The sequence below is a fragment of the Chiloscyllium plagiosum genome, chromosome 14 (assembly GCF_004010195.1).
Source record: "Chiloscyllium plagiosum isolate BGI_BamShark_2017 chromosome 14, ASM401019v2, whole genome shotgun sequence".
In the NCBI taxonomy this organism is placed as follows: domain Eukaryota; kingdom Metazoa; phylum Chordata; class Chondrichthyes; order Orectolobiformes; family Hemiscylliidae; genus Chiloscyllium; species Chiloscyllium plagiosum.
In genome coordinates this window covers 70,731,276-70,755,255 of record NC_057723.1, presented here as the reverse complement: position 1 = coordinate 70,755,255, position 23,980 = coordinate 70,731,276, and the positions used below count along the sequence as shown (strand labels likewise).

The 23,980-nt window shown below is 40.2% G+C and overlaps 1 protein-coding gene across 3 annotated transcripts in view; it reads right to left on the bottom strand.

Moving 5' to 3' along the window:
• Nucleotides 1-23,721, bottom strand: part of clint1a (clathrin interactor 1a) — a 170,795-nt gene extending 147,074 nt beyond the window's left edge. For all 3 annotated transcript variants that reach the window (XM_043703977.1, XM_043703978.1, XM_043703979.1), the window contains exon 1: nucleotides 23,641-23,721. In XM_043703977.1, the coding sequence (XP_043559912.1) occupies nucleotides 23,641-23,681 (41 nt within the window). In that variant the 5' untranslated portion in view covers nucleotides 23,682-23,721. The remainder of the gene's footprint in view (nucleotides 1-23,640) is intronic.
• Between the last annotated feature and the right edge of the window lie 259 nt (nucleotides 23,722-23,980).

The following is a 23,980-nucleotide window of genomic DNA, read 5'->3' as shown; positions in this document are numbered from 1 at the left end:
CTACCTCAACTGATTCAGGAGACATGGAGAACAGGTAGGAAATGTGAAGTTGAGGTTATAGTCAATCATAATACTGACTGGAGGAGTACATTTGCAAAGCTGTATACCTTCCTCACACTTACATTATTCCCTACAGCAAGGAAAGAAGCCATTCAGCCAATCCAGTCCACGCTGATCTTCCAAACAGCATTCCACATAGACTCATCCCCTAACCTATCCCTGTAAACCTGCATTCCCCATAGCTAATCCACCTAACCTGCACATCCCTAGACACTACAGATCAATTTAGCATGACTAATCCATCTAACCTGCATATCTTTGTCACAAAGGGTATTTTGACTTTACTGAGATTTTCCATGATCTAGCTTAATCACCATTGCTTCAAAAAACAATTATTTAATAATTAAATCACAATGCAAATATCTTATTCCCTGTATTTATAAAAATATAACCATTACAGAATCCATGAATTCCAAAACTGGGATTCTCTATCCCTGCCAGTTCAAAGTGATGGGGCTGTATTCTGAGGAAAGGTAGAGTAGATTGGGTCTATACTCTTGGGAATCCGCAAGAATGGAAGGTAACCTTATTGAAAATAAAAGGTACGAGGGGATTTGACAGGATAGATAAGGTGAGATTTCCACTTGTGGGCAAATCCAGAACTGGGAAAGGCTGGTACTTTTTGGAATTCACTTGTCCCAAAATCAGTGGATGCTGGGTCATTGAATATACTGAGACTGTGTTTGGTAGATTTAGAATCAAGGGAATCAAGGGTTAAGGGTGGCAGAGTGAAGACCACAGTCAGATCAGCTACGGCCTTATTGAGTGGCAGTCAAGGAACCAATTCCTGGTGCTATTCATTAAGTTATTAAAATTAGATTGGTACCAGTGGTATTGTATCACTTGCTGTAGACTGGGTAAATGCTTTATCTAACACCCGTGTTCTGTCTGCAAAAGTGACCCTAAGCTTCCAGTTGCCTGCCCCTGCCACACAAAGGGACTCCCTGCCAACATCTGCCTTGGGCCTGCTGTAGTGCTTCATCAAGGGTTCAGCACAAACTTGAAGAACATCTCATTTTATGCCTCGGGACTCTGCAATCCTGAGAACTCTATTGTTTCAATGAATTTAGAACTTGAACACCATTTTACATTACCCACACCCTTGGCCCTGTCGCGTGTGACATGGATTGCCATCACAAGCCAACCTATTTTCATTCACCTACTTGAAGCCCACATTGTCAGCTTACCATTATCTATCCCTTAATCTGCAGCTCTCTCTGGACTCTCTCTACCTATTTGCTTACTTATGTTCCCCTCCTTGAAAATGTACACCATCTTTTTTCTAGCAGCTAATAGACTTTTTTTTCAGTTTTATTAACAAAGACAGTGTCACATGCCAGCTAACCCAAATTAGACTTATCCCCTGCCCATTTTATTGTGGTTGGGGTAGGGATTGGTCAATTCTCTTCCCCCATTCGAGATATTTAGGCCTGTGTTGGTAGAATATATTTTTCCAAACGCTGCCTAAGCGAATGGTATCACTAAGATGATGTAGAGTCCAACTTAAGGGATGATATTGCTTGGTGTTACTATTTCATGTTGCACTCTCTCCCTGAATAAATTGAAGTTTTATTGTTTGGTAGATTTAGAATCAAGGGTTAAGGGTGGCAGAGTTAAGGCCACAGTCAGATCAGTTACAGCCTTATTGAGTGGCAGTCAAGGAACCAATTCTGGTGCTATTCATTAAGTTATTAAAATTAAAATTTTAAAGGCAACAAAACGCATGTCAAATACATTTAGAGACAAGGAAATTCAATAGTATAATACACACTTGAAATTCCGTGACTGCACAAAAATAGGAGTTCAAGACACACCCTGTAATTGCATTTATTAAACAGGTTTTTCTTGTATTGTGCAACCAGTATTGAATATTAACAAAATTGCTGCCAACGTGACACGAGGAAGGCTGCACCTTGTGGAGAGAGAAGCAACATTAATTTTTCAGGTCAATGATTTCATCAGAAAGAAAAAAAATTGAGATAACAGGTTTTAAAAAGTACAGTAGGTGGAAAAACTGGGTGGAACAAAAGAACAAAATGGAAGACCAGCAAGTGGGTTGAAGGAAGGAAAGATTAAATTACAGTGATATGGGCAAGGCAAAAGTGGATGGCAGTAGACCAAATAAAGGAACAAAAGGCAAAATTAGAGTCATTACCAAAATTGCTGATTTTAATCAAAAATGCTCTTTTCCCCAACACACAACTTCTGGGCACGGGCTATCAACTAAGAGACTCTGGTAAGGGCTTATTCTTTCCCATTCTAATGACGGTATTCTTCCACATCAGAGTTTCTAACAGATCTTCTGGCTCAATTTAGCATTCCCTTCACTGTGGTCAATAGCACCCTCAACGCACAACCATGCAATTTCTTTCATTTCTGCTCTCCATCCTAGAAGCGCAAATGCTTTCACCTTCCACTTCACCGTTCTCAGTATTAGTCTCAGACTCATGGAAGAAGAATGGATGGTTGTTCATTAAATAGTGGCACTATTAGCTATCATAGGGAGATATTGCAAGTACCACTGCAAATTCCTATGGCAGGACATATCGGCATTCAACAAGAGAATCTCCAAATGAATCTACTAGCTTTAGCCCATTTTTAATTAGTTTATCACTATTCAAATAAGAGGACCGTTAAAATTGATGAAATAAGTTGTTAACCCAGAAAAACTTAAGTCTTCAGTACAAACAATACATGCCCACATTTCTAAGAAAGAGATTGACAGCAACATATAGGAGTTGCGCAGGAACATCTGAAAACCTCCAAAAACAAAATGGAAGTGAGCAGATAAACTTGCGTTAACTATAAATTTCAAAAGCAGGCCATGAAATTTTGTCTTTACAAGATGAGCCATAAGAGAATCTCAATGGTCCCCCACAAAGTGATTAAAAAGGTTAGTAAGGATTTTGAACCAACCTGTTCTGACAAGAGACTTTCCAGCACAAATGAGGTTTGAAACCAGAGGTAATGACACTACACTGTATCACAAGAGCAAGCTGATCAATTGATATGCCCGATCATAGGAAAAAAATCTTTCTACACATCCAACGCAGGTCAGGCAGCATCCGAGGAGTAGTAGCACTGACGTTTCAGGTATAAGCCCTTCATCAGGAATATTGAGGGGGAAGGGGATGAGAGATAAATAGGGTGGTGTGGGTGGAGAAGGAAGGAGGGAAGGCGATAGGTGAATGCACATGGAGGGCAATTGTGATAGGTCAGTGGGGAGGGTGGAGCGGACAGGCGTGAAGAAAGATGGATAGGTCAAGAGGGCAGGTGAGGAGTTGGAGAGCTGAATCTGGGTTGAGGTGGGGGGTGGGAGAGAGGGAAGATTTGTAAACTAGTGAAGGTGATGTTGATGCAGAGTGCTCGAGGGGTCCTAAGGCTGAACACGAGGCTTTCTTCGTCCAGTTGGCTGGTAGCTTTGGTTTGGTGGTGGAGGCGGCCCAGGACTTACATGTTCTTGAGGAGTGGGATAGGGAATTGAAGTGGTTGGCCACAGGATGGTGGGGCTGTTTGGTGCATGCCCCAGAGATGTTCCCTGAAACGCTCCATGAGTTAGCATTCAGTCTCCCCAAATTTAGAAGACACTATATCGGGAGCAATGGACGCAATAAGTGAGGTCGGTGGATGTGCTTCTCCAGCACCACCTTTTTCGAATCTGATTCACCAGCATCAGCAGTCCTCACTTTATCCCACATAGTAGCAATGTCAGGTTATGTCACTTGGATTCAACAATACCCCAGCCACATTTCAACAATTAATGAATTGAATTATAACTGAACTATGATTGTAAAATTTATTTCGATGATATTGTAGTATGCAGTAACATGTGGAAGGAATATTTAAAATGGTTAGAAAATTTAGTTAAAACAATTAGCCAGAGATTGTGCTGAATTTAGCAAAAAGTGAATTAGCAAAATCAAAAAGGGATATATTTGCACACTGTAGGACAAAGACAGTGTCACCCAGTAAGAGCTTTTATTGACTTGCCACTCCTGAAACTGAAGATGAGAGGTTTTTGGGAATGTGCAGAGTTCAGAAGTTTGTACTTAACTTTTGTACAACAGCTGTACCCTTGACCAACTTGCTGAAAACAAGCAAAGATTGCATGGTCAATAAAATTCAGGCTGAAAGCAAATGAACTTGTATTAGTTGCATCTAACTTAAACCATTTAAACTAGTAGATATTAGCAGTTTGGACATTAGAACAGTTTTCTTACAGGGTGAGATGGCCAGAATGGAGAAACCAGTGAATTACTTTTCCAAGAAGTTGAATCAGCATCAGAAAAGATATTCCATTACAGAAGAGGTGGTATTGACAATATTGATAAACTTCAAAATGTTACCAAGCTATTTTCGACATGTAATGATGGAAAGTCTTAAGTAAGCACTTAACTATTTAGAACAAGTATTATTTTGCTTACTTAGTTCAGAGTGGAATAAAAGATTACTGAAGAGTTTCACTGAAATAGTTGCTGAGCATACAGGAGTTTAGGTTTCCAGAAAGTCTCAATGTGTGCTTGAATACGCATGAAGAAAGTTAAGTGGAGAGATGGGAAAGGTAATTACGAACTTCAGGCAAAGTTGCATGGATAGATTGGGATATTGACTCTAACCTCACACCTTTAGTACATTCTCTGAGCTGAGGGGTCACTTTTTTTAAAAAAAATAAAACCTTCTGTTATCTCAGGAATGTGACTTGAAAGTAGTTTTGGGATTTACATATTGATGAATCAGTACCTGAAAAACATTCTAAAAATTTAAAGACTTAACTTCAATGTAGGTTTGTTCAATATACCGTATCAGTCGAATGACACTATCACGCTTTGATATAAACTCTGTCTTATGATCCTGCCCTATTAGTTACCTGATGAAGGAGCAGTGCTCCAAAAGGTAGTACTTCCAAATAAACCTGATGGATTATAACCTGGTACTGTGTGATTAACTTTGCCCACCCCAGTACCTCCACATTAAATATTTATGGCAGTCCCAGGTACATTGAGAAGCCAGATGTTTGAAACTTGGAGCTCAGATTCTTCCTGTCTTTCAGGAATCAAATCAGTCATTTCTTCTTTGCAAATGTTTAGATGCAGTAACTTGTATTTGTCAGAGTTTCAGCCAAACGACATCCTAGTATGCAAATAAGCAGAACAGAGCTTGCAATTCATAGCTGGGTTTTTGGTTTACCATGTGACAAACACAGGAAGTATTTGCACAGCATTTTCAAGGAGTTCAAGATAAGTGTTTTAAGCCAATCAACTATTTTGGGAATGTAGCTATTGCTATCGAGACAAAAATGACATCCTATTTATATCCTCAGGTTCCAACAAATAGCAATGAGATAACAATCTGACATTCTATACGCACCTGAGGGGGCAGATCTGACCATGACTTAATAGACTACCAAAATAAAGGAAATCTCCAGAGTGCACAATGATTGCTCAATCACCATCCAAAGCTCATGTTCTACTAAATGGCATTTGGTTTTTGATCATAACTATTCATATCGAAGCACTCCCTCAACATTGGGCTAAGATTTCTGCATTGATTCTGCACTCAGGACTTAGAAATTAAGCTCAAACCTTTAACTCAGTAGCAATGGGTTAATGAGCCAAAATCTGACACCAACCAGATTTACTAGTGTTGCAGTTGATTGATATGAATCGTCATGATCAAAAACCAAATGCCATTTAGTAGAACATGAGCTTTGGATGGTGATTGAGCAATCACTGTACACTCTGGAAAAGTAGACAGTATGTTATCCAACAATAGTATGGCATGGCACACCTGTTTATAAAATCAAAGATGAATTAAGGAGATTTAAGCTCAATATCACCTTATTGGAGCTGTAATATGGTCTCTTGAGGACGTACCATGGCAAAGGAGGCACATTTCAAGTGCAATTTTGAACCAACATCTCTCTCCTCAGATGGATACAGAAAGCTGTGTTCTAATAATTCAAGACGTGCCAAGTTCTGTGCCGTGGCTAAAATTCTTCATTTAACCAATATTAAAAACATTGTCAACTTTATTTGCTGCTTCTGCAATGCATAAACTGCAGATATCTTCACTAGGCTAAGACGATACTTCAAAAACTAAACTCTTAATTGTAAAGTGTTTGGAGAAATGAAAGGCAATAGCGAACTAGGTATTTTTATAATTCTAATCACCAAGCATGAGGAATTGAGAACATTTGTTCTTTCAGATTATATGTTATTTGTATTTCCGGCCCCAAACTATTCACCATAAATTAATTCTTTTGGTTCTACTGATCTAAAACACGCGTAGACATCATAGTAATTGCAGGCATCCAATCTGAAGTTGCTTTAAAACCTCATAAAACATTGCACTGAGCCAGTAGTAAGACACACAGCTTTAAACTATGCAATCAGTCAACAACGTTTGAGAAGATTTGTAGCTCAGGTTGATGATAAGTATGTGCGTTAGCTCACTGAGCTTGAAGGTTTGTTTTCAGATGTTTCATCACCATACTAGGTATCATCATCAGTGAGCGTTTCCGGTGAAGCGCTGGTGGTATGCCCCACCTCTCTATTTATAGGTCTTGGTTTCTTAAGATGGGTGATGTATTTTCGGTTTCCCCACCCCCAAGGGAAGGTAGATAGGATCTAAATCAATACGTTTACTGATGGAGTTCAGGTTAGAATGCCATGCCTCTAAGAATTCGCGTATGTGTCTTTGCTTCACCTGTCCAAGGATGTGTGTGTTGTCCCAGTCAAAGTGATGTCCTTCTTTGTCTGCATGTATGGAAACTAGAGATAGTGGGTCCGAAAACAAACCTTCAAGCTCAACGGGCTACCTTGCCTACCCACGTAGTCAGTCACAATAATAGGGTGGGTGGCATTACATTTGCCTTTGGATAAAAAGATAAATCATTGACCTGTCTATTCTTTGTGGCCAGACAGCCCAAGACCTGAAACCAGAATGGGCAACCATTCACCAGCCAAGTCCAAGGACTAGTCAAACATAAAACTTTGGCAGGCAAGGGCACACCCAAACTAGCCCATATAACAAGGCTGGTTTGTGGATTGGAGTACACACCTGCTAGCATCCCAGATTCCTACTGTGAGCACATATGGAGAGAGGGACATGTCTTTAATACACTGGAGCATGAATGCCAAAGGTAGCTCCAGTGTCTTCTATACTTGGCATGGGGGGGGTCCCATTGGATGCAGTGACCAGAACCTGGTAGGTAGATTGTTCTCTGGCTATCAGCGAAGACGTGTACTGGCTGAGTAGCAGAGCTCCGACCACCTAGTTAGAGGTAGAGATGACCACAAGCAAGATCAAGCTTTGTCAAGCTTGGAGATGTCAACCACATAGGTAGCATCAGATTCTAGTCTGGTAGCCAGCAGTAGCTTAGACAAGGATTGTGACAAAGACTTAATGTTGCGATTAGTAGAGTATTAATGTAAGAATTGGGAGTTTTATTGAGAAGGAACAGTGTTTTAGATACTCAGCCATTTGGCCCTTTTATGAATAAAACTGTGTTGAATTCAAGTTGTCTAAGACCCTTTTGTTCATTTCAAGCATAGTACTTGAGTAAAACAAGTTTACGTAAATAACTGGTTGAACAATCCAAAGCATGGACTACACTGATATCCTGGAGTGGTTCTCTCAATAAGTAGCAGCCAATGGTTACTCTGAAGTCAAACCCCAGTGAGCTTTGTATTCCTGAACATTTAGCCTGAGCTAGATTTAAGAGGGGTAGCTGCTCCATGCAACAGTCAGGATTCACTGATTAATTGATTAAAGACATAAGTAGCCATTTAGGATTGTTCAATACATTCACCTAAGTTGTATGACCCTTTGATCCTTTACTTATAGATACTGCATCCAATGTATTCTCTCTCACTTGCTGCCTGAGGAAGGAACGGGGTCTCTGAAAGCTTCTGGATTCAAATAACCCAGAGTCATGATTTTTGACTTTATACATCCCAGTCCAACACAGACATCTCCACATCAAAATTAGAGATAGTATAGTTAGCCAAAACTGCATAGTGCTGGACCCTGATGCTTCAGGGCCACAAATTACAGCAAAACATACCAAAATGCCCACTTTCCTGGCTGACAACTTCAGTTATGGAGGGGAACCTCTGGAGCACCAGGTAGTGGCAACAAATGATTCCAAGGGATTATTCATGCCAAAACAAAAATGGGCCTCAAGAGAATCAGGAAAACTAGTGCAGAGCTTTTCAAAGCTTTTTGGATGGGTGGTCTATAGTGGAAGACTGGATCAGGAAAATGAGATGTAGAACATGTCTACCGAGAACCGAGGTGAACCCCTGGCAGAATTAGCATGAAAGCTCCTTAATAAAACAGGTGCCCAAACTACTGAACTAGCAGTTGTGCTTACATAGTCAGCAGTCCAGAAAAGATCACCTCCCCAACAAACAGACATTCAGACAGCATGCTGAAATAGGGTAACAGGTTATGCTTCAGGACTTCCAGCCAGGAACATTCTTATTCCCCCAGGTACCTGGGACCCCAGTGGTGAACACGGTGAACCCCTTTGTTTACAAAGGTGTTGGTAGACTCCAGGAAGACTGGATGGTAGCATGTAAACCAGATGAAAGCACAAACTCCCATTGTCACATATCCCTGGAAGGGTTTGAGACATCAACCTCAGGTTTGAGCTCTCACAGCTAACTCCATTCCTATATGTCGAGAAATTGGTCACCAAGACCCAACCCAGAAACAGAAAAGGAAACGGATAGTGGTCCAGCCAGATATTGAGTTTAAGTCCACCAGAATCTATAGAGGAGCCTGGTTCAGTGCTCCAATGGCAAGACCATGGAAGAATTCATCCCCAGCAACCAAAGTCTGCTCAATTAACAGTTACAACTCCCTCAGAACTGTGTTAGCACCACCACCCCCAACTGGTTCCATTTAGACAGCCAAACCTCCACATTCCTGATAAGTCTATTTTGGTTAAGAAAACTGTATAAACTTTGGTCTAATTGGAAAATAGTTCATCTTGTCAATCTCATGCTTTCACCGGCCACCTGTGATCCAAGCACTAAGAACTGCTCATATTAGCAATCTTGACTTTTCGTTCTGGCTCCAGTGGATTTGAGAGTTTCTGCAACATTTTTTAAAGAATATTTCTCTTCCAAAATGTGACAATACTTTATAAAGCTGGTGTGCGATCCATTGCCCAGACTTGTTCTAGAAACAGAGGCTGGTTTGTGTACTGGAGAACAGCAAGTAGACTCACTGGTGTCTTTGGTTCCTGCCACGACTGAGAATATGTATAGGGTATAAGCTGGCAGGGAAAGAGTTAAGTTCTGAGTTTTGTGAAACAAGAGATTCAGCTGAGCAGGACTCAGAGCAGATAAGAATTTATAGTTAACAATTGGGTGCTGGAGGCAAAGGTAATGGGTTAACAAGGTGGAAAAGCACTCATTATGTAGAGCCATTTAACAATATTGGAAGCATTAAATATGTAAGGTCAGTTAACATGATGAAAAGTATTCTTCATTATGTAAAGCCAGTTAAGGTTAAGAACATTCATTGTGTAAGAGTAGATGGCTTAACCTTTACTGTTGATGCTCACTGATCGTAACAGTCACTCAATCAATATGTACTTGCCTTATCTGGATGCTCCTCCCCGTAAAATGACCATATAATTCATTAATAAACTGCTGTTCGAGAGAGAAGACCAGGAAACAATGACCCTGCACAATCATTCTCTCTCCCTCTAGGGCCCAGAATAATGATGGAGATAAAACTATACTATGTCTCTGAGCGTTTACTTCAACTGAGATGGGAAGCGGTACGACATGACCATGTATGTGCTCTTGATACATTGGAGGATGGGCACAAGGGCAGTGCCTTCCATTCATGAGATTGAGGATCCCATTGGACAGCATGGCCTTGAGCTGGAAGAATAACTGGCAGATGGCCACAGAACATTCTGGAAGGATGCAGCGGGGAGAAATAAGGAAGGACACCTGCTTGCCTTTCCCTCAAAAGACATGATCTGGTCTAGCAACAGAGCTCAGGCCACCGAGAGGGTGAGAGGAACCTTTGCAAAGTTCAGAGCCAACTACACAGCGTGACATGGGTAGTTCTTGGTTCTACTCTGACAGCCAGCACTATTTTAACAACAAAGATGTAATGTTACAATTGGTAAACTAACATAAGAGAAGGACGTTTATCACGAAAGAGCAACTTTTTAGATAATATTCAACCAACCAGCTTCTTTGGTGTTTTTAGTGTACTTTGTGAATAAAATTGCATTGAATTGAAAGTTGACTATGATCCTTATACTCACCCCCAAGTGTAGGACCAGAGTAAAACAAGCTTATGTAAAAACTGGTTAAGTATCCAAAGCACTGCCTTTCAAGGCACCCAGCCATTAGCTCAAAGAACAGCAAATCAATTATTCCCAGTGCCCCAGCCAATATTTACCCCTCATCAATATCACAAAAACATCAGTTTGGTCATTACAATACTGCTGTCTGTCAGGATTGTGTGCGCAAGCTGGCTGTCACACTTTGTCTTACAATAGTACTTTACCACTGTAAACTATTTTGGAACCCTGAAGCTGCAAATTGGAATTACAAATCTTTATCTGTTCTTTTAAACTCAAAGACTTAATGTCAACAGCAAAAGCAGATAGACGTCACATTTTTATTTTAAAACACAACAGGTAGTCAGGATTTGGAATGTGCTACCTGAGAAGGTGATTAAAACAGACTCAACAGATCCAAAGCCATGTGGAGGTGCCAGTGTTGGACTGGGTGGACAAGGTCAAAAGTCACATGACACCAGGTTTATTTGAAATTACAAGTTTTCAGAGCACTGATTTCAAATCAACCTGTTGGACTATAAAACTTAGTGCCTTGAGACTTTTGAGCTTTTGAAAGAGAATTGGATAAATACTTTGAGTAAAACTTTATACAGACAGTAAAAATGTTAGGGAGAGGGGCCAGTCAGATTGCTTCTGTGATCTCCATATAGCCCCCTAAATTAATCTATAATTTGCTTTTGGAAGTTATTTAATCTGCTCCCAGAAGCCCTTAGTCAATGAATACTAAATCATAAGTTACTGCACAAAAACGTTTCTACATGTCACGTCTGGTTAAGACCATAAAAATAGGAATAGGAGTTGGCCGTTAAGCTCCTCAAGCCTGCCCTGCCATTCAATAGGATCATGGTTGACCTAACAACTTACTTCTCACTGACACATCCACTTCCCACCCTGTTGTATACCTTCCGAAAGTCCAAATTCAACATATTTATTGGGGCGCCTCTATCTACTCTAATCAAGACTTCCTTGAAAACTTCTAATAATCAGACACACTTTCTCTTTCATGAAGCCATGCTGACTCTGCTTGATTGGATTATGATTTTCCATATGATCTGCTATTATTTCCTGAATAATTGCAATACCTCTCCAAAATCAGACGATAGGCTGATTAGCTCATATTTATCCACTATTTGAATAGTGATGCCACATTATCACTTTTCCAGAATCCAATGATTTTTTGGAAAATTAGAAACAATGGATGCACCATCACTGCAGCTACTCTTTTAGGATCCTACAACACCAGCCATCTAGATGACAGCCATTATCTACTTCCAGATCTTTCCATTTTCGAACTCTTTAAAAAAAAACACTATGATTTCACTTCTATTACTACTCCTAAATCTATTTGCTAAAGTGCATTAGTTCTCATTCTCCCACATTAAAATATAACCATGTGCTTATTTTACCAGGCTACATCTTTGTAAAGTCTGTTGCTTTCTCTGTTCATATTTCCAAACTTTGGTTCAGATGCCAACTTCAAAGCTATGCTACACAAATATCAATGAAACAATGGATTTAGATATGTCAAATAGAATTCTTCCTAATAATGATCTCTGCTGACTTTACTTTTCTATCTAAAATTATAACATACCATGGATTACTGACATTTAGACAATTTTGATGTCTGCACTGCGAAGCTCTTTTCAATTTGAATTATTTTAACCACTAACATTCTCTCAGACCATCTTTGCCTCCCTTACTCCATGACTTTCCATGACTATTTTAAAACTAAAGAGCCATGCTTCCCAGATGCCTCTGCATTGAAACATGTTCCACTTTGTTCCTCAGAATTACATCCAAGATTGTTTTTACACCCAATGAAGAAAACACAGTTAACACATTTCACAAGTACACAGATCTGCAATGGTGGTTTTGTTCTTTGGTTTACACAAATTGCCACACCTGTTGAGTACTCGCAGCATTTTATTTTTTCAGGATTTCCTCCTTCACCCTTTACAAAGCTCCTATGCTAGTTCACAAAGTCATAATTGAAATGCTCCATTACTCAATTGTTCTTGCATCTTTCTCAAATTTATTCCTTTATCCACTTCCCATTACTTGGACTGCAGTAGCCATTGAAATGCAATTTAAACAATTTATAATTCTAACCAAATAGATTATCTTTGTGCCCTCAACTATTTCACCCTCTTCCAGTGATATCGATAACTTACTAACACAGTCAACCACCTGTTCTCTCCTGAATTCCTTATAGCTAGTAATACTAACTCAAGTCCTTTTTTTTTGAAAAAAGGCTGGCTGATTATTTCCATTATAATCAGTTTCATGTACAGTAGTACCTTTTACACATGATTGACTAATCTTACTTCACCTGTTTGCATTTACATATTTCTCCCTTATGAAATTCTGACCTTTACACAAATCCAAGCCTCTCCCATTTCCTTATGTTTTACCCTGGCCCCTTTTTCTGAATGATATATTAAAACAAGGTTGTACTTGTAGCTAACATTTTTTAATAATTGAGTATTGTTATGTGTCTTAGACAATATTCATCTCCCAGTGGCAGGAGAGAAGAAACCATTAATTTTCCCATCTTAAGGAATACTGCGTATCAATTGACCATCATGTTTATCAGCACATCAGTGACTATTTGAAATAATCTCTCTTATTTTGTAGTTAGTTGAGTTTGGAACATTAGGCTTCATGAAGGAAGGTTACTCAATAATAATTTTCTTAAACAATCCTGTCTGAATTACTGTAGTTTAATCACAACAATCATTATGCCTGGATATGCATACCCTCATGCAATGTGATGCAAGTAAAGAACAACAAGACTGCTACAAAAGTTTCAGCCAACAGATTATTTTGAAAGTTATGACCTGCCAAAACCTGATTTTATTGGACAAGTAGCAGAAACAGTTGAAAAGGAACACAACTGATAATAACAATGATTCTGGTACACAACAGCAGTACAGGAATCAACCAAAGAAACAAACAAAACAAGAACAATTGTCTTTTAAACTTAGTTATGGTGCAGCACAGAAAGCCACCCAGTTACCAGAACAAAGTCCAACACAATCTAGCAATCTTGATTCAGTCAAGAGATAATAAACTTTATGTAGATAACACTACTATTACTTCTACACACAACTGAGTGCTTCTTTTAAACCAGTCTCTACTGTTGGCTAGCCTTTTAAAATTGTTTGCTTGGGTATCTTGCAGACAGGTGGGATGTCATATGATTTTTTTATAGTTGGAATATTGTTCAAACTTTGGACAAATGCAGAATAAAGAGATATACTGTAAATGCAATAATGCAAGTGTCTGTCTCATGTCTCAGCAAATATGCTCCCACTCCAGTCACAACCTCGTAAAGGTCACATTTCTGCCATGCAGCGTTCAAAACGACCATTTTAATTAACTCCGCCCTTAACGTCAAGAATTCTAGGGTTGTGAACAGTTACTAATTCTAAATTCAAATCAATATTTGAATATTGAAATCAGGGAGGCTCCCACAGGATATGAAACAAGTCAACAAAATACCCACAAATCCAGAAGTCTTTTAACTGCACACTAATAGCTGGAAAAATCAAGTCAAATAAATTTGAGGATGATCCATTTGCACATATTTCACAAATGGCAACAAACACTACTTCCCCAGGTGTGAAAGAGTTCCTGAATAATCAAGCTCAATCCACATTTTAAAATCAGTTTGTCTTGCCAGCAACAGAAAGCCCAGTGTAGCATAATGCAGCCTCAGAAAAACAGAAGTTTACTAAAAAAAATGCTACATTATTTAAGTGATGTCTTTAAAACATGGCAACACCTCAAACTCTTAAAAATCAAGTAAAAGCATTTTTATTTTTGCTTGAAATAACTTGATACCATATACCATCATGTATTGGTTCTTCTTTAAATCAAAAGGCAAATTTCTATTGCGACCATGTACTCTCCACAAATCACTGTAAAAGTTATGAATTTGAAGGTATCAGGTGTAGGACATTTGTTAGGGTGGTTTCCATCAACTTACTCAAATAACAGGATTATTGATAATTTGACAGTTCATTTTTAACATGCATTATTTGATGTTGTGTCAAACTGGATTATAATTTCTAATATTGTAAAAGTAACATGACAGCAGGAATTCCCACCTGCAGCATGCAAATGATCAGTCCCCAAAAGTGGAACAAAGTTAAAGGGATCAAACAAGTTTGACTCCACTAGAGTCAAACTGAGGTAAAAGAATGGAAACAGAGGGAAGAAGCAATACCTCAATGTTTACTGGGAAGGGAATGGCAAGCCCAGCGTAAATTGCGGTGAGGCAAGTCATCTGAAGTGGACTTTGAAAGCCATTTTTAAAATTTAACACTGTCCTTAGAGGTTGGCAAACATACACTTAAGATTCAATATACAACAGAATAATGTAATCTTAACTGAACACCACAAGTAAATATAGATAAGCATTATAAATTCACAATCAACACTTTTTAAAAAGGAAAGTCCGAATAAAATTGTTGACATGTTAAAATTGCTTTATTTGGGGTATATCATTCCATTGAAATACATCTTTCAAAATAATTGAAGTTTGAAAAAATCATAACACGTTATGTACAATCCCTATAAAAGTAACAGTGTTGCAAGTTCATATTTAACAGGTTTTCTGCATGCACTCAGAATCCTAGAGTCAAAGATATACAGCACGGAAACAGACCCTTTGGTTCAACTCATCCATGCCGACCAGATTTCCCAACCCAATCTACTCCCACCTGCCAGCATCAGGCCCGTATCACTCCAAACTCTTCCTATTTATAGACCCATCCAGATGCCTTTTAAATCTTGCAATTGTGCTAACCGCCACAACGTCCTCTGGCAGTTCATTCCGTACATGCACCACCCTTTACATGAAAAAGTTGCTCCTTGGGTCTCTTCTAAATCTTTCCCCTCTCATCCTAAACCTATGCCCTCTAGTTCTGGACTCCCCCACCCCAGGGAAAAGACCTTGTCTACTTATCCTACTCAAGCACCTCATGATTTTATCAACCTCTATAAGGTCACACCTCAGTCTCCGACGTTCCAGAGAAAAAGCCCCAGCCTATTCAACCTCTCCCTACAGCTCAAATCTTTCAACCCTAGCAACATCCTTGCAAATCTTTTCTGAACCCTATCAAAATTTCACAACATCCTTCTGATAGGAAGGAGTCCAGAATTGCACGCAATATTCCAACAGTGGCCTAACCAATCTCCTGTACAGCCGCAACATGACCTTCCAAGTCCTGTACTCAATACTCTAACCAATAAAGGAAAGCATACCAAACGCCTTCTTCACAACCCTATCTAACTGCGATTCTAGTTTCAAGGATCTATGAACATGCACTCCAAGGTCTCTTTGTTCAGCAACACTCCCTAGGCTCTTACCATTGTGTATAAGTCCTGCTAAGGTTTGCTTTCCGAAAATGCAGCACCTCGCATTTATCTAAATTAAACTCCATCTGCCACTCCTCAGACCATTGGCCCATCTGATCAAGATATCGTTGTAATCTGAGATAACCTTCTCCGCTGTTCACTGCACCTCCAATTTTGGTGTCATCTGCAAACTTACTAACAATATCTCTTATGCTCACATCTAAATCATTTTTGACATAAATGATGAAAAATAATGGACCCAGCACCGATCCCTGTGGCACTTTACCGGTCACAGGCCTCCAGTCTGAAAAGCAACCTTCTACCTGCAAATGGCTAGTTCTCCCTGTATTCCCTGAAATCTATCCTTGCTAACCAGCCTCGCATGGGGAACCTTGTCAAACACCTTACTGAAGTCCATATACACCACATCTACCACTCTGCCCTCTTTTGATCCTTCTTCAAAAAACTCAATCAAGTTTGATAGACATGATTTCCCACACACAAAGTTATGTTGACTATCCCTAATCAGTCTTTTCCTTTCCAAATACATGTAAATACTGTCCCTCAGGATTCCCTCCAACAACTTGCCCACCACCGATGTCAGGCTCACTGGTCTATAGTTCCCTGGCTTGTCCTTACCACCCTTCTTAAACAGTGGCACCATGTTTGCCAACCTCCAGTCTTCCAGTACCTCACCCGTGACTATTGATGATACAAATCTCTCAGCAAGAGGCCCAGCAATCACTTTGCTAACTTCCCACAGAGTACAAGGGTACACCTGATCAGATCCTGGGGATTTATCCATTTGTGTGTTTTTCAAGACATCTAGCAGTTCCTCCTCTATAATATGGACATTTTTCAAGATGACACCATTTATTTCCCCACATTCTATATCTTCCATGTCCTTTTCCACAGTAAACATGGACGCAAAATACTCGCTTAGTATCTCCCCCATCTCCTGCGACTCCACACAAAGGCCACCTTGCTGATCTTCTCCATCTAAACCCTTAAATAAGTTAAAATCCCAATTTCCTGCTATTGGGGAGGGGGGGGGGGGGGCATCTATAATAGAAGCCCAATAAGGTGATCATACCTTTCTTATTTCTTAGTTCAACCCAAATAACTTCCCTGGATATATTTCTGGGAATATCCTCCCACAGTACAGCTGTGATGCTATCGCTGATCAAAAACGCTACTTCCCCCTCCTCTCTTGCCTCCCTTTCTGACCTTCCTATAGTATTTGTATCCTGGAACATTAAGCTGCCAGTCCTCTCCACCCCTGAGTAATTGCTGCGATATCCCAGTCCCATTATCCTAACCATTCTCTGAGTTAATCTGCCTTCCCTGTTAGGTCTCTTGCATCGAAATAAATGCAGTTAAATTTATCAGTCCTACCTTGTTCTCTGCTTTGTCCCTGCCTGTTCTGACTGTTTGACTCACTTCTTTTCTCAACTGTACCAGTCTCAGATTGACCTCGTTCTTCACTAATTGTTCTGGGTTCCACACACTCTCCCCCTCCACCCACCACCTTCCCCCCCAACCTAACTAGTGCCAGGATATTAGTCCCCTTCCAATTCAGATGCATTCTGTCCTTCTTGTACAGGTCACTTCTACCCCAGAAGAGATTCCAATGATCCAAAAATGTGAATCCTTCTCCCATTCACCAGCTCCTCAGTCATGCATTCATCTTCTCTATCCTCCTATTCCTACCCTCACGAGCTCACAGCACTGGGAGTAATCCAGATATTACTACTTGAGGAATTAATTAAATTAATGATACTACAGCAAATGCCACCATATTACAGAACGAGTACATTCATAAGTACACAGCCCAAAGAAACTGATGACCCAAACTTCTTGCTAACTTACAGTACCAGATACTTTTGTGATTTTCAAAAAAGGAAGAACCAGTTTGCAGATCAGATCTAATTTGCTTAGAAAGCTGTTTTACTGCATGCCATGCGACATTGAGGACAAACTGAATCAACTGTTGAACTTCACCAGCTTTTTATGTTCCAGTCTTATCGTGTCGATCAAGATGCACACATCCATTACTACTAATTCTAACACTATCCTTGAACAATTTGACTTAGTTCTCAAAAATTACATATTACTTCAAATTTAAAAGCAGAAATCTTTCCCAAGTCAAAATTCATCATCTTCGTGCTTAAGATTAACATACATAATATATAATTGGGAAGATGAAGCATGACTGAAGAGTCAATGCGGGAGGGACAGCACTAGATTCCTAGTCAAGTGGGTCCATTTAAAAGAGATATGCTCGGCATGTTTTTCACACAAAGGGTGGCGGGTGCCTGGAATGGGCTGTCAGATGTGGTGGTGGAAGCAGACAATAGCAGATTTCAAGAAGCACCTGCATGAATAGGAAGGAAATAGAGGGACACAGATCCCATAAGTGAAGGCAGGTTTAATATGGAAGAGCAAAAATATGTCGATGCAAGCTTGGAGGGCTAAAGGGGCTGTTTCTGCCACATGTCGTTCTTTGTTGTAAAGGACAGGATGGTACCTACAAGGTCAAAGAACCATGGATCTGAAGGTTAGAAACAGCAAGTGCCCTAGGAATATTAAAAAGGCACATGGTTACTTAAAGAAATCAGAAGAGTCACGAAATTAACAATACCAGAGAAAATAACAAAATCCAAAGTCGTCTTAAGCATATTCAAGGCAAGTGGTTAGCCAGGGACAGAGTAGGAACATTAGGAACTAAGGTAGTTGTCTGGGTTAGAGCCAGAAAACACAGATGAGGTTTAAAATTAGTACTTTGTTTTGCACTCACCACAGAAAAAGACAATGTATCATAGGAATAAGGGAAGGGTACTGTGATATACTTGAACAAATTAGTATTAAGACAGGAGAAATATTAACATTTTTAGCAGGTTTAGAAGTGGAGACTTCTCCAGCCCCAGATGTGAAGCATCGCAGACTGCTGAGAAACTGTACAAGCTCTGTCATTAATTTTCAAATCCTGTCTGGAGACAGAAGTGCCAAAAGACTGCAGGGCAGCAAGTATAATACCAATATTCAAGCAAGGTAGTAAGGGTGAACCAAGAAAGCATCAAGTCCAATGATAGTGGAACCATGGGGAAAATAATTCCAAGGAACAAAGTGAACCTTCATATAGAGGCAAAAGTTAAAGAAATGCAGGCAGAATGACCTTGGTTGGAAGGGATCACATCCAACAGATTTATTGAATTTGGAGGAGTGTAGTGTAGCTGAGGTAGTCTTCATGGACTTCACTAAAGCTTTTGACAAGGTCTTTCGTGGAGAGTGGTTACAGGATCAGAGCTCATGTGATCCAGAGTAATTTGACAAGTTGACTTAGTGAAGGCAACAGACTGTTTTTGTGACTGGAAGCCTGTGTCCAGTGAAGTCCTACATGGTCCGAGCTATTTATAGTCTAATGATCTAGACATGAATGCAAGAGGCTTGATCAGTAAGTTCATAGGTGACCCAAATAAAAAACAATGGTTTGGTATACAGCAAGGAGAAAAGCCTTGGATTAGGTGATAAAATCTATGGGCTGGTCAGTTGGGAGAAAAGTGGCAAAAGGAATGCAATTCTGAGAACTGTGAAGTGCTGCAATTTGGACAGACTAACAAGACAAAGGAATACGCGATACCCTGCACATGGTTTGATCCTAAATAGTACAGCGATTATGATGTTGCAGTTTCTAAATTAGTAAGGCCACAGCTGGAATACACCATATGCAGTTCTGGTTGCCACATGACATGAAGGCTGTGATTGCACTAGATTTAGATTTTATCGTCACTTGTACACGAACAGGAATACAGGAGAACAGTGAAAAGTTCAGTGGAAGGGCAAATAAGATGTTCACTAGGGTTTTCCTGGACTGGAACATTTCAGCTACAAAGAGATTCCAGATAGGCTGGGGTTGTTTTCCTTAGAACAGAAATTGCTGATAAAGGATTGTTTGAGGTCTACAAAACTAGATGGTCATTGGTACAGTAGGTAGGAAGAAGCTTTTCCCCTCAGAGTGGTCAATAACTTGGTGCATGGATTGAAGGTAAGTGGCAGGAAATTTAGAGACGATTGGAGGAATTTATTCCCCCTCCCAACTCAGAGTTGAGTGTATCTGGACCTCACTGCCTGAAAAGTGGCAAACACAGGGACTCTCATGTCACTGAAGTATTCAGATGAATACTTCAAATGTCACAGCATACAACAGGTCAACTGTTGGAACATGGCATGAGAATAGATAGGTCCTCGATGGGCTGGCACTGACACATTGAGCCATCAAGGGCCTCTTTGTGCTGTAAACCTGACTCATCTACAACAATCAAAGCTTAGTAATATAATCTTACTGTGGTTTACCCATACACTTACAACAAAAACTTCACGTGCTTCAATTTATCTCAAGACAACAGCAAGTATGCATTAATTCTAGCCATACCAAATAACAATGCAAGGCAATGCACAACATGCCAACAAAGTTTTTCTTAAAAAAAAGCATTATGAATCCTTCTCTATTAACTTTCCAAAATCCTTCATTCTCAAAGCCAACTCTTCACAGATATACAGTAACTCCAAATACCAGTCATCCTCTACAACATCTTTTACATACAAACTTATACAGTAAACATGGTCAAGTTAAGTGACTTGGGGGCACCCAATGCACACACAAACTCCCATTAGGACACCGCCGTGTGACAGCCATTAACCTGGTTATCTACCTCTTTCCAAACTAAGCAGCATCATGTCACTGCTGCCTCAGCAGAGATGAAGACAAAAAGCAATTGCAGATGCTGGAATCCAGAGTAGACAAACAGGAGTCTGGAAGAACACAGCAAGCCAGGCAGCATCAGGAGGTGGAGATCTCAACGTTTCAGGTAAAATGCTTCCTGAAGCTGCCTCACCAGAGATGAGCTCAGTTAGCGCAGCTCAGAGATTAGAGTTTCCTGAACTATATTGCTCAGTTACTCTCTACTCAAGGCAGTGATTTACTGATTTTGTTGGGGGTGAAGGTTGCGAGGGAGAGGGGTGGGAAAGAGGTGGAATAAACACTGCAACACCTAAATATGAAATGGTCAAAATTTTGGCTTTGCTTCCTATTGAACCCAGTTTAATATTGTGAAGCAGAAAGAACAGAGGAACCTCGATTATGCAAATTTCAGATTATCCAAACGAGATCACAACAACCCCCAACGCTTGGCTACACAGTGTTATCCAAACATTCAATTATCCGAATAAAATACTCCCTGCCCATGTCATTCGGATAATCGAGTTTCCTCTGTAGTCAGAAAATGACTCCATTATTTAAAATAGTTGGCCAATTTAAGGCTACTTTGTTTTTACTTTTCTGAGAATACATCTCCACTTTACAAACTATACCTATCGGTGGGGCAAGCATTTGAAAACTGATCTGTGATTGATGCACTCAAAAATCCAGGTAATTGTACAAGAGCGTTTGCATGAGAATTTTGGCTGCTGGAATGTGGTATCTTCTCCTGTGGAACAGGTTGATCACCCTTAAAGCTATAAGGTTTTTGCAAGTTGAATAGCCTGCATTGAATATCAATGAAGAATGCCTTTCTAAGCAATATTCAACAAGCCTTCTGGAACTGGTAGTACCGTGTCCATTTTTAAATCAGCAGCTAGAAGGAAGGATGGAATAAAAGAAAGGAAAAAAGAGAGAGCAATCATCAAGTTTATGCCCCTGACAAAGCCTGTTTTGCTAGTATTTCTTTGTGTTTACATTATCACCTGCAACCTAAACAAATGTATGTAAACTATGTAAATTAACATTGATAGTCTGTTACTTTCTGAAAGTATTTCAATTATTTTCTAATGGCAAGGTGGTGTTCCAAAACTCATGAAAGGGCACAATGTTACAGATAATTTTCAAATGCTACCAATTACTAAATATATTTCTTCATATTTTCTAAGTAAACTCCTATAAAATAGCATTTGAACAAAACAGTTGCTTTGTTTGCCCATTTAAATTAGGTAATAATTCATTGAAAAAGTATTTTATAAAGAAAATCCCTTAAAACTAATGTTAAAAATTCCCTTACGTGCTCAACTTTTTTTCAAAACGGATGAAGTCTACCCATTTTAATATTTATAAAAAACTCAGGTGTTTGGTTACACTTTAGAAAAAGTCCATAGACTGCTTAAAACAAAAACAGTATTTGACAATCCAAAACTACTCATGTGGCAACCCTAAATATCAATATCAACAGAAAACAGCAAAGGTGCCTGTCAATCATACGATCAATTCCCAAAACAAAAACAATCTGGTGCAATGGTCAGTGGACTGTCTAATCTCAGGAAAGATACATGACAGTTTTGAGCTCCAACTCCTGGTTAACATGCTGGGGAATAGAGATACTTTAAGCACAAAAATGCTGCTTTTGAATTTGAGCATAAAATGAGGGAACTGTAAATTCTGGAAAAAGTCTTGCATCTAAGACTTGGAACCATGTCACCATTTGTTCCTTGTTGCTTCATCAAAATCCTTGTATTCCTTTCCTAACAGCACTGTGCATGTACCTATACCATTTGGTCTGCAGTGATTCAAGGCGGTAGCCCACCACCATCATCTCCAAGACAATTAGGGATGAGCGAAGATGCCCACATTGTGTGAACAAATCAAAAGATATGTCGCAACTTTCATTACTAATCGGGTGACTCAAAGTATTTGCAGCCAATGACTTTTTTTAAAAAAAGGTAGTCATTACGCAACATATGAAATGATAGCAAAAGTGCAAACAGCAAGTGCCCAAATATGTAAATGAGAAGGGCGTGTGGATTTCATACTGTTGCAAAATTCAATTATAGCATCAGGCAACATTTATGACATCAATGCAAACACAAATTTACATTTATTCTCAAAATTAAATTAAAATAAGATGACAGTGTTAAGGCAACAACAAACTATTATCATTCCACAACTCTGACAAACTTTTCACCTATACTGTCTGGCACAAAACCAGAGCTGTACCAATAAACCACAATTCAGTGGATTCAGTTTTCAGCAAAAGTTGGATATAATCGTGGAACACGCCATACAAAATTGGATTAAAATTTCTGCCATGGCAAATAATGAAAACAGATTTTGAAGTTCAGTTATTGGAAACGTGTGAACACAATTATAAGTGGATAACAGTGTTCAAAGGAATTCCCCTCCCTGGGAAAGAATATCCCTAAAAGTCCCAGTAAACAGAACTCAACATCATTAAATAACAAACTAACAAAAAATAAAATAACCTGCAGAGAGAGACACCCCAACAGCATGTCAGCACCAATAAATTGTTTCTTGGTGTCATCACTTGTTTATTACATGGGCAAATGAGTTGTCAATTTACACATTGCTTTTTCTTTTGGTGAATTTTTGCTATGAGACAGATGACCAAATAGTCTGTCATTTAATGATGTAAGCCGATAGATGAATATTGACCAGAATGACTACGGGAATACACCTGATGCCCTGTGAAACAGCGTCCTTGGACTAGTTTTCACCCAACCCAAGGTAAATTTCGGTCTCGCTGTCTGGCCTAAAGGTACCAAAGGCACTCCCTCCGAGCACCGGAGTGCCAGCCTGGAGAAGTCTCTAGAAACGGCGAGGCTGGAGCCTCAGGTGAGCCAGGGCTCAACTGACAACGTCTAGGGGAGGTGTATACGCGGAAGTGGACTCGGCTGCCGCTTCTAGTCACCCCCAAGTAGAATGGGGCAAGGAGTAGGAGAGGCCTCGGGAGGGAGGCCATGACAGCGTCCCGGCGGCGCCTTTGGCCTGGCGTCGCGCACCCACTGACGTGTCGCCTCCGAGCGGCCGCCAACTACCCCCTCCCCCCCCACCACCCCGTCTTTCCCCTCACTTCAACCGCACGCTTCACCGTAGTACTCACGCCTTGTCCACCAGCTCGCGCATTTTCCACATGTTCAGCATCTTCGCCTCCTCTCTCGCTTCGACGGCGGCCTTCCCTTCCTTTGCCTTGCCAGATTTTTTGCCCCCCCCCCTACCCTCTAACCCCCAACCTCCGCCTCCTCTTGCCCTGAGCTGCCGGCTACCAACTAGTCAATGCGTGAAGGTATCGACACGTCATCTCGGCGACCGACGTGCCGTGTCATCAGATCCAGGCCCCGCCCCCTGACCCTCACAGCCCCGCCTTCTCCCACTTGGGGCCCGCCCCTTTACCGTTACCATTCTTCACCCTCCTCCCTTTTATCGGCTCAGTCTGGAGCTCC